At 40.2% G+C, this 13,355-nt stretch overlaps 1 protein-coding gene across 2 annotated transcripts; it reads right to left on the reverse strand.

Annotated features, from left to right (window-relative positions):
• Positions 1–919: 919 nt before the first annotated feature.
• On the reverse strand, positions 920–10,080 carry LOC107827571 (uncharacterized). 2 transcript variants are annotated; one of them, XM_016654727.2, is made up of 7 exons: positions 9,717–10,080; positions 9,555–9,620; positions 7,174–7,265; positions 6,458–6,981; positions 1,497–1,568; positions 1,266–1,406; positions 920–1,184 (listed from the first exon to the last, which is right to left on the reverse strand). In XM_016654727.2, exons 3-7 carry the CDS (start codon positions 7,187–7,189, stop codon positions 1,053–1,055), a joined length of 885 nt encoding a protein of 294 aa, XP_016510213.1. In that variant the 5' UTR covers positions 7,190–7,265; positions 9,555–9,620; positions 9,717–10,080; the 3' UTR covers positions 920–1,052. The 2 variants fall into 2 exon arrangements, with proteins under 2 accessions (XP_016510213.1, XP_016510212.1); XM_016654726.2 differs by having other exon boundaries at positions 6,458–7,265.
• Between the last annotated feature and the right edge of the window lie 3,275 nt (positions 10,081–13,355).

The raw sequence follows: 13,355 nt of genomic DNA on the forward strand, positions 1-13,355 counted from the left end.
GGGGTTGTAATACTCAAAACGATCTGCCGGGTTGTTACAGTTCTTCCTCAAGTTGTCAACGCAACCCTTTTGCAGAGAGCGCAAGAATTCTTCTGCATAAGCCACTCGGCGACGCAATTAAAGTGGAAGTTGTGTCCACAATCAGCAAATCTAATGGTATGCTCATCACAAAAGTTGTCCTACTTTACCAGAGGGGTATTTTTTAGTAAGGCTATCTAACTTACCTGCGCGGGAAACAACCAAATGAATAAGCCTTTACCAAACAAATACAATACCTATCATTGTCATTTATAGATACGTCAATCGATTGATACTTGATCAATTTCGTACGTGCAAAAATGAGTTCCTTGCTCAATCCTGTAACTGATATATCCAACCTGGTCTTGAAAGACTAACAAAACCTAAATCCCAGACCACAAATTGTGAGGAAAAGTATTCCATAAAAATAATAGACTTTTTTACTATTTTTCTTCTTGTTTGTCGATTATTACCTCATAACTCATGTTCTCTACGACAGCCAACGTGGACAATTTAATAAAGGAAAAATAATGTTGGAAGGTAGCAAGTACTCCATGGAAATGAAAAACTTAGACAATTTAATAAAGGCAAAATAAACTATCATGTTAACATTGGTAAATATATACATAGCTTAAATTCTCCTTTTATTTTAGCAAAATACATTTCATAAGTTCACTGGTAAATTGCGAGACATATAACCAAAAATCTGATATGGCCCAAGTTTTGCAAGTCCAAGTGCCCTCTATACGTACTTTATTCTGCATTCTATACTTCTATTGAACATCTGGTATATGAATCGCCATCTTTCAAGCAATTCAACATAAACAACAATTTTTTCTCCCACTCAGAGTGCACAACACATACACTTGCATTGCACATTATCGATTTTATAAAACTGCTATCAAGGTTTGAAAGGTCTTATTAATTGTCATCAACAGTATAACAAATTTATTAAATTGAAATAAACGTATATATAGGTTCAAAGCAATAAAATTCAAGTTCCGGAGAAACTTGCTAGAGCAAATTGTACTTCCTCAAGTTGTTAACGCAGTCCTTTTGCAGAGAGGGCAAGAATTCTTCTGCATGAGCCACTCGGTGATGCAATCAAAATGGAAGTAGTGCCCACAGTCAGCAAATCCAATGGTCTGCCCATCACAAAAGTTGTCCTACCAAAACAAAAAGGTATTTATGAGTAAGGCTATCTAACTTACTTGCATAGGAGACAACCAAATGAAATAAGCCCTTACCAAACAAATACAACACCTATCGCTGTCATTCACAGATATTGCGATTGACTGATACTTGATGCACTTCATACGTGCTAAAATGACTTCCTTGCTCAATCCTGTACTGACATATCCAACCTGGTCTTGAAAGGCTAACAAAACCTAAATCCCATACCAGAAATTGTGAGGGAAAATATTTCATAAAGAATAATAGATTTTTATACTATTTTCTTCTTGTTTGTCGGTTATTACCTCATAACTCATGTTCTCTATGCCAACATAAAAAGTTTGACGCGTACCAATTTGTCCTCCACCATGTTGTGCCTGAAATGTCACATGCAACTTGTTACAACATCCAAGCAAATGCTATGGATCAACTATTAATTGTGATTCAGTCAGAACATGCATAGTTTGCTTATCAAAGAAATATTAACTAGTAAGGATATTTTGCAATATATTGAAATCATTATCACTTAGAGATCTCATGTGAAGTGATAATTTCCTGCATTTCATATACATAATGACTAGCTTGCTCGTGGTGGCCACTGGAATTAGCAACTTTAGATGCAAAAATAACTTTGTAAACTCCAAATTAGTAAATTAGGATACCAACAACTCGAAAAGCTTCTATATTGTCAGAAATACGTCAGTCACATGACCCTGAATTCAAGAATTCATAATCAGGTCTTGAGGAGTTTCAAGTATAGACAGGAGATCGAGGCTTGAACTTTGCGTGAGAAAAATCAAAGGGGACATGGTTGGATTTTACATCGAATCGGAAAACTAAATAACCTAGTCACTGATTTGGGTTAGAGTTGGAAAGGGAGCAAAAGGATTATACATCACGATGTAATCTTGTTAAATGCTTGCAAACAGGACTCGTTTGAGCATCACATGATAATAATATTTAAACCAAAGGATTTCAAAAACTTATGCCTTTTGTCTATTAACTCAGCTCTAATGTTCTCTTTACTATTTGAATAGCCAGTTTCAAGGATTGTCACAGAAAAGCAAACTTGCCCCAGGGCTTTCAAGGAAGACGCAAATCTCATTAGACTATCAAGTAATATGACTTGCTTTTTTGTTTCTCAATTTTGTTAAACTCAACAACAACAACAACAACAACAGCAACAACCCAGTAAAATCCTACTAATGGGGTCTGGGGAGGGTAGTGTGTACGCAGACCTTACCCCTACCCCGAAGGAGTAGAGAGGCTGTTTCCGAAAGACCCTCGGCTCAAAAAAAAAAAAAAAGACAAAATGACAAAAAGGAAACAATATTAGTATCACAACAACAATCATAGGATAAATAGGAACACCATGAAATCCAGAAGAAAGATGCAAAGCAAAGGGAGATAATATTAGTAAATATTAGTATCACCACAACAATCATAGGAAAAATAGGAACACCATAAAATCTAGAAGAAAGATGCAAAGCAAAAGCGATAGCCAGTAAATAGGACCTGCACTGAAAAGTGAAATAGTAAGACACACAACATTTCTAATAGCTATCTTAGACAAAAATCCTACATGACTAGTCCCACAATGGTACGAAGTAAGGCACGACTCAACTATCTCCTAACCTACAACCCTAATCCTCGACCTCCACATCTTCCTATCAAGTGTCATGTCCTCGGAAATCTGGAGCCTCGCCATATCCTGCCTGATCACCTCTCCCCAATACTTTTTAGGTCGCCCTCTACCTCTTCTCGTGCCATCCACAACCAGCTGCTCACACCTCCGTACCGGAGCATCTGGGCTTCTCCTCTGAACATGTCCGAACCATCTAAGCCTCGCTTCCCGCATCTTGTCATCAATGGGAGCCACATGTACCTTCTCCCGGATATCATCATTCCTAATCTTATCTATCCTAGTGTGCCCGCACATCCACCGCAACATCCTCATTTCTGCTACTTTCATCTTCTGGATATGTGAGTTCTTAACGGACCAACACTCAGCCCCATACATCATGGCCGGTCTAACCACCGCTTTATAAAACTTACCTTTGAGTATCGGTGGCACTCTCTTGTCACACAGGACTCCAGATGTTAACCTCCACTTCATCCATCCTACCCCAATACGGTGTGTGACATCCTCGTCGATCTCCCCTCCCCCCTGAATAACCGAACCAAGGTACTTGAAGCTGCCTCTACTCGGGATGACCTGCGAATCAAGCCTCACATCCACGCCCTCTTCCTCTGGCTCAGCGCTGAACTTACACTCCAGGTATTCCGTCTTCGTCCTGCTCAGCTTGAAACCCTTAGACTCAAGAGCATGTCTCCAAACCTCCAGCCTCTCGTTAACACCGGCTCGCGACTCATCAGTCAGAACTATGTAATCGGCGAATAGCATGCACCATGGCACATCCCCTTGAATATGGTGTGTTAACACGTCCATCACCAGGGCGAATAAGAACGGACTGAGCGCAGAACCTTGGTGTAACCCCATTACAACCGGAAAATGCTTCAGAGTCGCCTCCTACTGTCCTAACCCGAGTCTTAGCCCCATCATACATGTCCTTAATCGCCATAATGTAGGGAACCGACACACCTTTTGCCTCCAGGCATCTCCAGAGAATTTCTCTAGGAACCTTGTCATACGCTTTCTCTAGGTCAATAAACACCATGTGCAGATACTTCTTCCTCTCTCTGTATAGTTCCACCAACCTTCTAACAAAGTGTATAGCTTCTGTAATCGAACGACCCGGCATGAACCCGAACTGGTTGTCGGATACAGACACTGTCATCCTCACCCTCGCTTCAACCACCCTCTCCCACACTTTCATGGTATGACTCAGTAATTTGATACCCATATAATTGTTACAACTCTGGATATCACCTTTGTTCTTATACAATGGAACCACCGTACTCCACCTCCACTCATCCGGCAACCTCTTCCCCTTAAAAATAATATTAAACAACCTAGTCAACCACTCCAAACCTGCTCTTCCCATACACTTCCAAAATTCCACCGGAATCTCGTCTGGCCCGGTCGCTCTGCCCCTACTCATCTTACACATAGCTCCCACGACCTCCTCAACCTCGATATGCCTGCAGTACCCAAAGTCACGGTGACTCTCGGAATGCTCCAATTCGCCTAGCACAATATCCCGACCCCCTTCTTCATTCAGAAGTTTATGAAAGTAAGTCTGCCATCTCCTCTTAATCTGGGCATCTTCCATCAATACTCTACCATCATCGTCCTTGATGCATCTCACTTGGTCCAAATCCCGAGCCTTCCTCTCTCTCAACTTGGCCAGCCGGAATAACTTCTTTTCCCCACCTTTTTTCCCCAGTTCCTCGTACATACGACCATAAGCCGCAGTCTTAGCCTCTGTGACCGCCAACTTAGCCTCCTTCTTAGCTGTCTTATACCTCTCCATGCACACTTGCCTCTCCTCCTCACCTATGCTCCCCACTAACTTCAAGTACGCCGCCTTCTTTGCTTCTACTTTACCTTGGACCACTTCATTCCACCATCAGTCTCCTTTGTGCCTACCAGATACGCCCGTCGAGACCCCCAACACCTCTCTCGCAGCCTCCCTAATATAGTATGCTGTCGCTGACCACATAGTGCTTGCGTCACCACTACTCCTCCAAGCTCCCATAGCCGACAACCGCCCCTCCAATGCTTGGGCTTTATCCTTAGTTAAGGCTCCCCACCTGATTCTCGGTCTTCCTCGAGTAGACCTTTTCCTCCTCTTTAACATAATACCAACGTCCATCACCAAGAGCCTATGCTGCGTCGCGAGTATCTCACCCGAAATCACCTTGCAATCCTTGCACAACCCTCTGTCACATCTCCTGAGGAGGAGATAGTCAATTTGGGTCTTCGCCACCGCATTTTGAAAAGTAACCAAATGCCCCTCCCTCTTCTGAAATCTAGAGTTCGCAATCACCAACCCAAAAGCTTTAGCGAAGTCCAACAACGATGTACCTCCTCCGTTCCTCTCCCCAAAACCGAAGCCTCTATGCACCTCGCCATAACCACCTGCGGTCGACCCAATATGCCCATTGAAATCCCCTCCTATGAATAGCTTCTCAGCAGGCAGAACCTGGCGCACTATCTCATCTAACTCTTCCCAGAAGCGCCGTTTAACCTCCTCATCTAGGCCTACATGCGGCGCGTAGGCGCTAACGATGTTTAGGGTGCACTCCCCAACCACCAACTTAATAATCATCAATCTATCATTCACTCGTCTAACCTCAACTACAGACTCTTTAAGTTCCCTATCCACCAAGATGCCCACTCCATTCTTACCTTTCTGGACTCCTGAGTACCAAAGTTTATACCCGTCCACGTCCCTCGCCCTCGACCCTACCCACCTTGTCTCCTGAACACACGCTATATTGACCCTCCTCTTCTGGAGGATCTTCACCAACTCTATAGATTTACCCGTCAATGTACCTACGTTCCATGATCCAATTCTTAACCTACAGACACCCTTGTTCCCTTTACCTCCCTTGCCTCCCGCCCCACCCCCTAAACCCTGCCCTACCTCCCGCCCCACCCCCCGTTCTTCAGTGTTAAACTCATGAAGAAAATAAAGGTTATATTACTTTTTCTTCTCATAATTAATAGTATACAGTAGTTTTTCAAGTGGATACTTGATTTGGAAGTATAGCCTTATGAATGCATGCATATAATGTCACCACGAATAATATTGAAACTAGTCAATCTTATCAGTTATGAATTTTATATCCAACTTTCCACCCAAAAAAACAAAGGACGGAAAAAAAATACACGGGTAATAGCTCTAATGTTTGGAACACTGCTAGCTGCACATAAATGTGTATGTCAACCCATATGCATGTCTACAATATTGATCAGTTGGGGCTTGAAAAATAAAAGTTAATTAGAGATTTTGAAAGAATGAATCAGGGGAACATGCTCACGACCTGAAATAGATTTTTTAGTTCAACACCATGATTCCTCAGGATAAATGCAGAATAGCATTTATTACCATGGAGATTTAACAACTAAGCACATCCAATCATAAGCACGTTCAATAGTTAAAAGCATAAGCATATCCGTATGCTAAAAGCATAAGTATCATCCATTCATTAAAAGCAAATTTCTTGTGCGATAAGCCTAAGCTAGTTACTAAATCAAGTATGTGTATGAGTAAGCTTAGGTGAAGATTGGTATAAATTTATAATTAGAAAAAAGAAGGGAAAAAGAAGCTAAATAAAAGAGAAGGCGAAGAAAACTAACCATGTGAAAATTGTACGGATGCAGTGGTGTAGGACCAGGTCCGTGGTTCACTTGTCTCAGCAAATGATGATGCAAAAAGTCATCACCCATGAACCTCGGGCTGTGATTTACCCGGAAAATTACTTGTTGAACTGCAAAACTGGAGTTCACCATGTTCTCTCCTGTAATTACTCTCTCAGCTCCTGGAGCAAGACTAATTTGTTGAAACTGAGAAGCAGGAACAAGCGGCAGGCTATCTTGACGGGAAATCACCTCACTTCGAATTGTTCCAGTCATATGATACACTGACGGAACCTGGACAGAGAAAGAGCTATACGTCCAGTTCCATGGCATATGTGGCAGTGGTACAAAGAAATTAGGAGCATGCATGATCGGTAGCATTGCTGCTGGAATCCAGCAGGAAAAATAATTTCTTTCAGGGTGGTATGCGATTGATACATTTGCCGAAATTATTGTTGGACTCCAGTTAGAATAGTTACTTCCTGAGCGAGAGTGAGAGCTTGCCAAAGCTGCTGATGACCCATCTGCACCATTTTCAAGGTTCAGATTAGCTACCGCTGGCAGAGACAGATTGATTGACCGAGAAGCCCTTTGTTCTGAACCCAGCATATATGGAGTGTGTGAACCATGGTAAGGTGTCATATTAATGGGAATTAAATTGGATCGACCAAGACTTGCACCACCAGCATGGTTTCTAGTGGGTAAGTAAGAGTTACCAGAATCACGCTGCATTAGAGTTGATTTTGCTTTCCGTTTAAAAGCTCCGTTATTTAATTAAGTCCAGAAAATTCTCACAGTGCTCCTACGCCTGATCACAATGATACGCTGATGTTAATGATAATTAGCTATATAAGTACTTTACATGCAAAACATCAGTATAATGAAGAATCACGTCCAAGTAATCAATTACCCTTTTTCCTTCCTCTCATACCAACTTGAAGGAAAGACTTAAAAAATAAAGCACCAATTACCGAAAAACAAGCATGCAACTGTATTTTATTAAAAGAAATAAGTGTAATACAGAATATAATATAACTTCCAAAGTTTTCCATTGGCCTGAAATCACATACAATGTCATCAATCTATATATAGGTCCGGTAGTTGTGGTCCTGTAGTTGTATATCTACTTTACATGTAACACACCAGTAACTCAAGAATTCACTCCAAGTAATGAACCCAATGAATCTTTTTCTTTCCCTACATACCCACGTGAAGGAAAGACGTAAAAGTAAAGTATGCAACACCAATAATGAGTCATAAAACCACATAATTTTAGAAAGAATAGGATATAACTTTCACCATAATCCATCCAACTATACAAAAGATATTCCCATTCCAAAGGAAACCTGTCAATGTAGGTTTACTGACAGACATCAGCTTATGAAATTTAAACAAATGATTGGGAGTTGTAAGAGCCATAATATTGAAACCAGAAAATATTATTTTAAGCATCGCTTTCATCTACACTGAAGTAATTTTTGAGAGGTTAATACTGGTTAGAATGTTTAATGGAACTGAGCTAACCAAAGCCACACCTCTCCGGGAGCATGAATTATGGTATATACTTAAGAGAAGTTTCATGTGAGTTGAGAAACAGACTTTCTTCCTACGTGTGAGACTAGAATCACAAATATCTTGAAAACCTGAAAACAACATAACCATAGAATTGAGAAGCAAAAAGATACCCATAATTCTACCTATAAAAAAAGTACGAAAGGAAGAAACAAAGACACCCTGAGTTATGAAAGAGGAATCTTTTTGAATGGAAATGCACTTCCTTTGCAAAACGTAGCAGATTTAGATTCACTTTTGGAAACCTAATCCGATAACCGTGAGTAGATAGAGGCAGCGCAACAGAAAGTGATATTATCACTATAGTCAATAAGGCTTAACACCACTACGAGCCTCCACAAAAGTTACAGTATCACAAAAACTTGCTTCATAAAATCTCAAAACCTCTAGAAGATAGCATCCAAGAAAACAGGTGAGTGAAAAATTAAGTCTCCTATCCTGTAAGATATATGAAATTCCGAAACTTTATATAGATGGTTTTCACAAGAGAAGGGATGACTAGGTTATTTTGCGTCGTGCATGCTTAAAGTCCAGTATACAAGCTGAACATTTTGCTTGAGCTATATTTGTCATGCTACTGTATTTGAACCTTAACTTTCTAATTACAAGGGACAAGCAAAATAAATAGTGCATCGATATCATAATATCGGATGGGTCTATATGTTCAATTCGAATGTAAAGGATTTTTACTCTTCAAATCTACTCAGTCTTGGTTTCCAAGTATATCTTGTTTTTGTTCAATGCAGTTATTAAATGGTTTGGCAATGTTATATATAGACCTCTATATGCACTGATCTGCAGATACAACACTCTAATGATTGAACGAGATAAGAAGGACGAACTAAACCTAAAACTACATGGTGAAAGTTGATCATAAGATTTGCAACTTCTCGCAGTCAATGTTGATTTAACAAAAAAAGAACATAATAGAAGCAAATGTAGAATTAAAACTTAATAATTGTTGTGGTTTCACTTACATTAGGTTAGAATTTACCAAGATTCTTCTTATTTTGCATAAGATTTGTTTCTTCATTTAGAGATTAGCTTGAGATTTTAACAAAGTCCAGTTTCAAAGGACCATTAATGTATCTTAAGAATCAATTTATTTTGTAGTGGAACAACAACAACCCAGTGGAATCCCACAAGTGGGGTCTGAAGAGGGTAATGTGTACGCAAACCTTACCCTTACTCCGGAGGAGTAGAGAGGTTGTTTCCGATAAAGCCCTAAATAGAACAAACAGATAAAGAGTATTCATATGATCTATCAAACTGGTTCAGAATTGAGATATAGCTGATTGATTGATTGGAAGCTATGAAATAATATAAACAATCTCAAAAGGAGAATTCACCCAAAAAAGCTCATTAATTGGAAGTTTATAAAAATCATACCTTAAAAAAAAGAAGAAAAAAACAAATTCATATCTCAATTAAATCTAACAAATGCAGAACATCAACAGTAATAACAAATCTCTGGGAATGGATACAATCAATATAGGTTTAAAAAAAAAGGGAAAAGAACACTTACCCTGAAGAATGAGACTGATCAATCTTGCTTCAAAACCCTTAAGAAAAATGAGAAACCTTTGCAACTCTGGTGAATTTAAAGGTGTTGTGGGGTTAAAAAATGAATACAGATTGAGGTAATAAATAAATTTACAAAAACCAGGATGAGGATGTAATTAAATACCTTCCATTAGAGGACAGAAGACTTAGATTTTGCTTAGATTACAGATTGTGCATTACTGATTAATCACAATTCAAGCATTCTTTCCACTCCCCGTGGCATTTGGGTACCCACCCCACCCCTTTTTCCAAGGTGGGTATTGGCATCTTTCTTCTTCGCCATGTTCGTCCAATTTTTTATCCACCTGGCTGCCTCCGTGTTGAGTCTGTTGTATTGTTTTTCTTGTTCTTCGCCTCCTTTTTGTGTAACTGAAAGTTGTCGCCATTAATTCATATTCTTCATTCAAAATTCCACTAGATTTATTGGATCTGGTTAAAAGTTGGCTTCTTTATCTTTTTCCCCTTTCTGCAGGTTAAAAGTTGATGTAATCTGGGTTTCCAACTAGGATTTCAAATATTCTCTTTATATAGTCAAGGTCAAGGGCACCACCTTCCCCTACCCCACAAAAAATCCAAACCAGCCCCACAAAAAAACCAAACCAAGTATACGGTTGGAACTTTTTTTCCTGAAATATTTATATTTTCTAGACTAGATACGACTTACGAGCAACAATATGGGTGTACTGTATTTTTGTGTAATTCTCCTAAAATTTAAAGGTTTACCAAAAAAAAAGTTTATAGTTTTCTTATTAATCATGCATAATATTGTTAATAAAAGCATAATGGGCTACGAAAATTTGAAAATCAAATTTGGATAGTGTGGCTGTATAAAGAAAAATATGACATGACACGTGGTCGCTTAAAAGAAGGACACGTGAAACACAACATGTGGAATACAAGATGGGGATGGCTACCGGACATAGCTATTCTGTTTGTCACCGGGAGGTATAACAATTATAAAATGAGTATTAAATGCTTTACGCCCGGTAACATTTAATACATAATATTTTGCAGCATTAAGGATGATGGACTGTTACAAGGAATTTGGCATTTATGTCTAACGTTGCACTTCATCAATGGCCCTCATAATTGATATATAAAGAAGTGCATGATCATAGGACTTCTTTCCCTAGACATACATATAAATAGAGAGCTCAGTTATCATTGTAAGGGAAACGAATTTTCTGGCTAACTTACACTACATTCTATACAGCATTATAATACAAATTTATACTCTCGCTTTTCATCTCATCATTGTTGTGCCCGAAAATTCTGTTCCTGGACTCATCAGCTTTGTCGTTCTATCTATATTGTAAGGCTAAGTATTTTATATCTCATCAATTATTTCATTATCTTTTGGATCAAATTAATTCACTTGTTTAGAAACCACAAATAAATTCAATTGTACCATTTTACGGATAAATATTTTGGCGCCCACTGTAGGACCTAGATAGTCGTGCGATTAAATTGATCCTTGTCTTTTTTGCTAATGTATTTTGATTACTTTGTCCTAGCAAAAAATGACAAAAAAATGAAAGATAACGTTGTTAACGGCACGCCCAACCCTGAAATTCAAGGGGAACAGCCTCATTTCGAGGATTCAATCAGTGACACTCTCAATGAGGGGAATGACGCCACACCGGTACATGACAGGCGGTACCCTCGACAGGTTGGGGAGGCACTCCTGATGATGCTGATGAGGAGTATGTAGCGGATGCAGTAATGGTCCTGCAAGAGCAACAGGCAATCATTCTAGGTCATCTCACGCGACAAGATCAGATTATGACAGAACTGAAGCAGGCGCTACCGGGTGCCTCAAATAATGCAAACAGGCGAGATCCAATTCCTCCTGATGTTCCCGCGAACCAGACGACGCAGAGAGTTGATAATAACACTCATAGAGGCGAAGTTGGCTCCAACGGGGCTGGGGGAGCAGATCCGGCCTCAACAACGAGAACGATCCGTTCAAGGATGAACTTTTGCAGTTCATGAAGGAAGTAAACGCCTACATGGATCAAATTTCGAGCGCACCACCAGTATTAAAAGGCCCAAACTCGAACAAGTATATTCAATTACCGTATAAACCGAGCGCAGCCCCGGAATTAATACCGAAGCGGTTCAAAATACTTTAAGTGCCAAAGTATGACAGAACATCATATCCACATGAGCACATTACCACCTACACAACCACAGTGAAAGGAAATGATTTGGCTCCTCACGAAATTGAATCTGTGTTGCTAAAGAAATTTGGTGAGATCTCGTGATGGGAGTTTTAACGTAGTATTCATTATTGCCCAAGCATTCCATAGATTCATTTGAGATGCTCGCGGATTCTTTCATCAAGGCTCACTCCAGTGCCAGAAAAGTACAAGCCCGAAAGGTCGACATATTCAAGATCGCGCAGGGAGAATCCGAGTTCTTACGAGAGTTCGTTACCCGGTTCCAGAAGGAAAGGATGCTACTACCGACAACCCTAGATGAATGGGCAACTGAAGCGTTGACCAAAGGTTTAAATTCGAGAAGTTCGGACGCTTCCCAGAAGATGAAGGAAAGTTTGCTCGACTTTCAAGCGACGACCTGGACAAATGTCCATAACCGGTACAAGTCAAAAATAAGGATCGAAGATGATCAAGTTGGCTTTCCATTGTCGACCAAAGGATGGGAGAAGAATAGAGAAAAAATGAAAGATGATATTGACACAGATAGACGGACTTTGAGAGGTCATTTTTTGCCCTATGAGTGGACAGAAGGTCATGGCAGGAGCTTCCGGACAGCAGACAAATTCATCATTGATAGAAGGACTGATCGTGGCCGTAATAACAGATCGCTACAGGATAGAGAGATCTCGGGGTCACGAGATTCTTCTTACCCGAAGTTGTCGGAGTATAACTTCAACGTCAGTGTGGTGGAGTTGGTATCAGCCATGAGAAATATCAAAGAGGCACGATTCCCAAAACCTATGAAATCTGATCCCAGCCGGAGGAATCCCAATTTATGGTGTGAATACCATGGCACTAATGGCCACCGGACTGGGGACTGCCGACACCTCCGAGAATAAGTGGCAACACTATTAAAGAATGGTCACCTCAGAGAATTCTTGAGTGATCGAGCTAAAAACAATTATGGTCGGAATAGGGGCGACGCGGAACCCTCGAAAGCAGGAGAAGAACCCCCATGCCAAATGATCAACATGATCTTTGGAGGGAATGAGACTAATGGGTTACCTTTTCAGCAGCAAAGAAGACAAAAGTATCAATAACTCATAGTAAAAGGCTTCGGGAAGACGATATCACATTTACGGACGAAGATGCAGACGGATTGCTGCTATCGCACAATGACACACTCGTAATTTCTTTGAATGTGTTAGATTTTAAAACGAAATGTGTTTTAATGGATCCAGGAAGTTTAACTAATATCATACAATGGAGAGTACTGGAGCAAGCTAAACTCGCCGGAAACATTATCCCAGCAACGAAACTCCTCGTTGGATTCAACCTTGCAAGCGTGATGACCCGGGGAGAAATTTTGGTGCTCTCGGATGCTGAGGGAGTAATGAAAACAACTATCTTCGAAGTGGTAGATGGAGACATGGGGTATAACATCATCTTGGGAAGACCATGGCTGCACGAGATGAAAGTTGTGCCTTCAACATATCACCAATTGTTAAAGTTTCCGACACCCGAGGGGATCAAACAGATAAGGGGTGATCAACCGGCAGCAAGGGAGATGAATACAATTTTGATCTCCAATAGCAAAGGAAATG

This window comes from Nicotiana tabacum, chromosome 17 (assembly GCF_000715075.1).
Source record: "Nicotiana tabacum cultivar K326 chromosome 17, ASM71507v2, whole genome shotgun sequence".
NCBI classification, from domain to species: Eukaryota; Viridiplantae; Streptophyta; class Magnoliopsida; order Solanales; family Solanaceae; genus Nicotiana; species Nicotiana tabacum.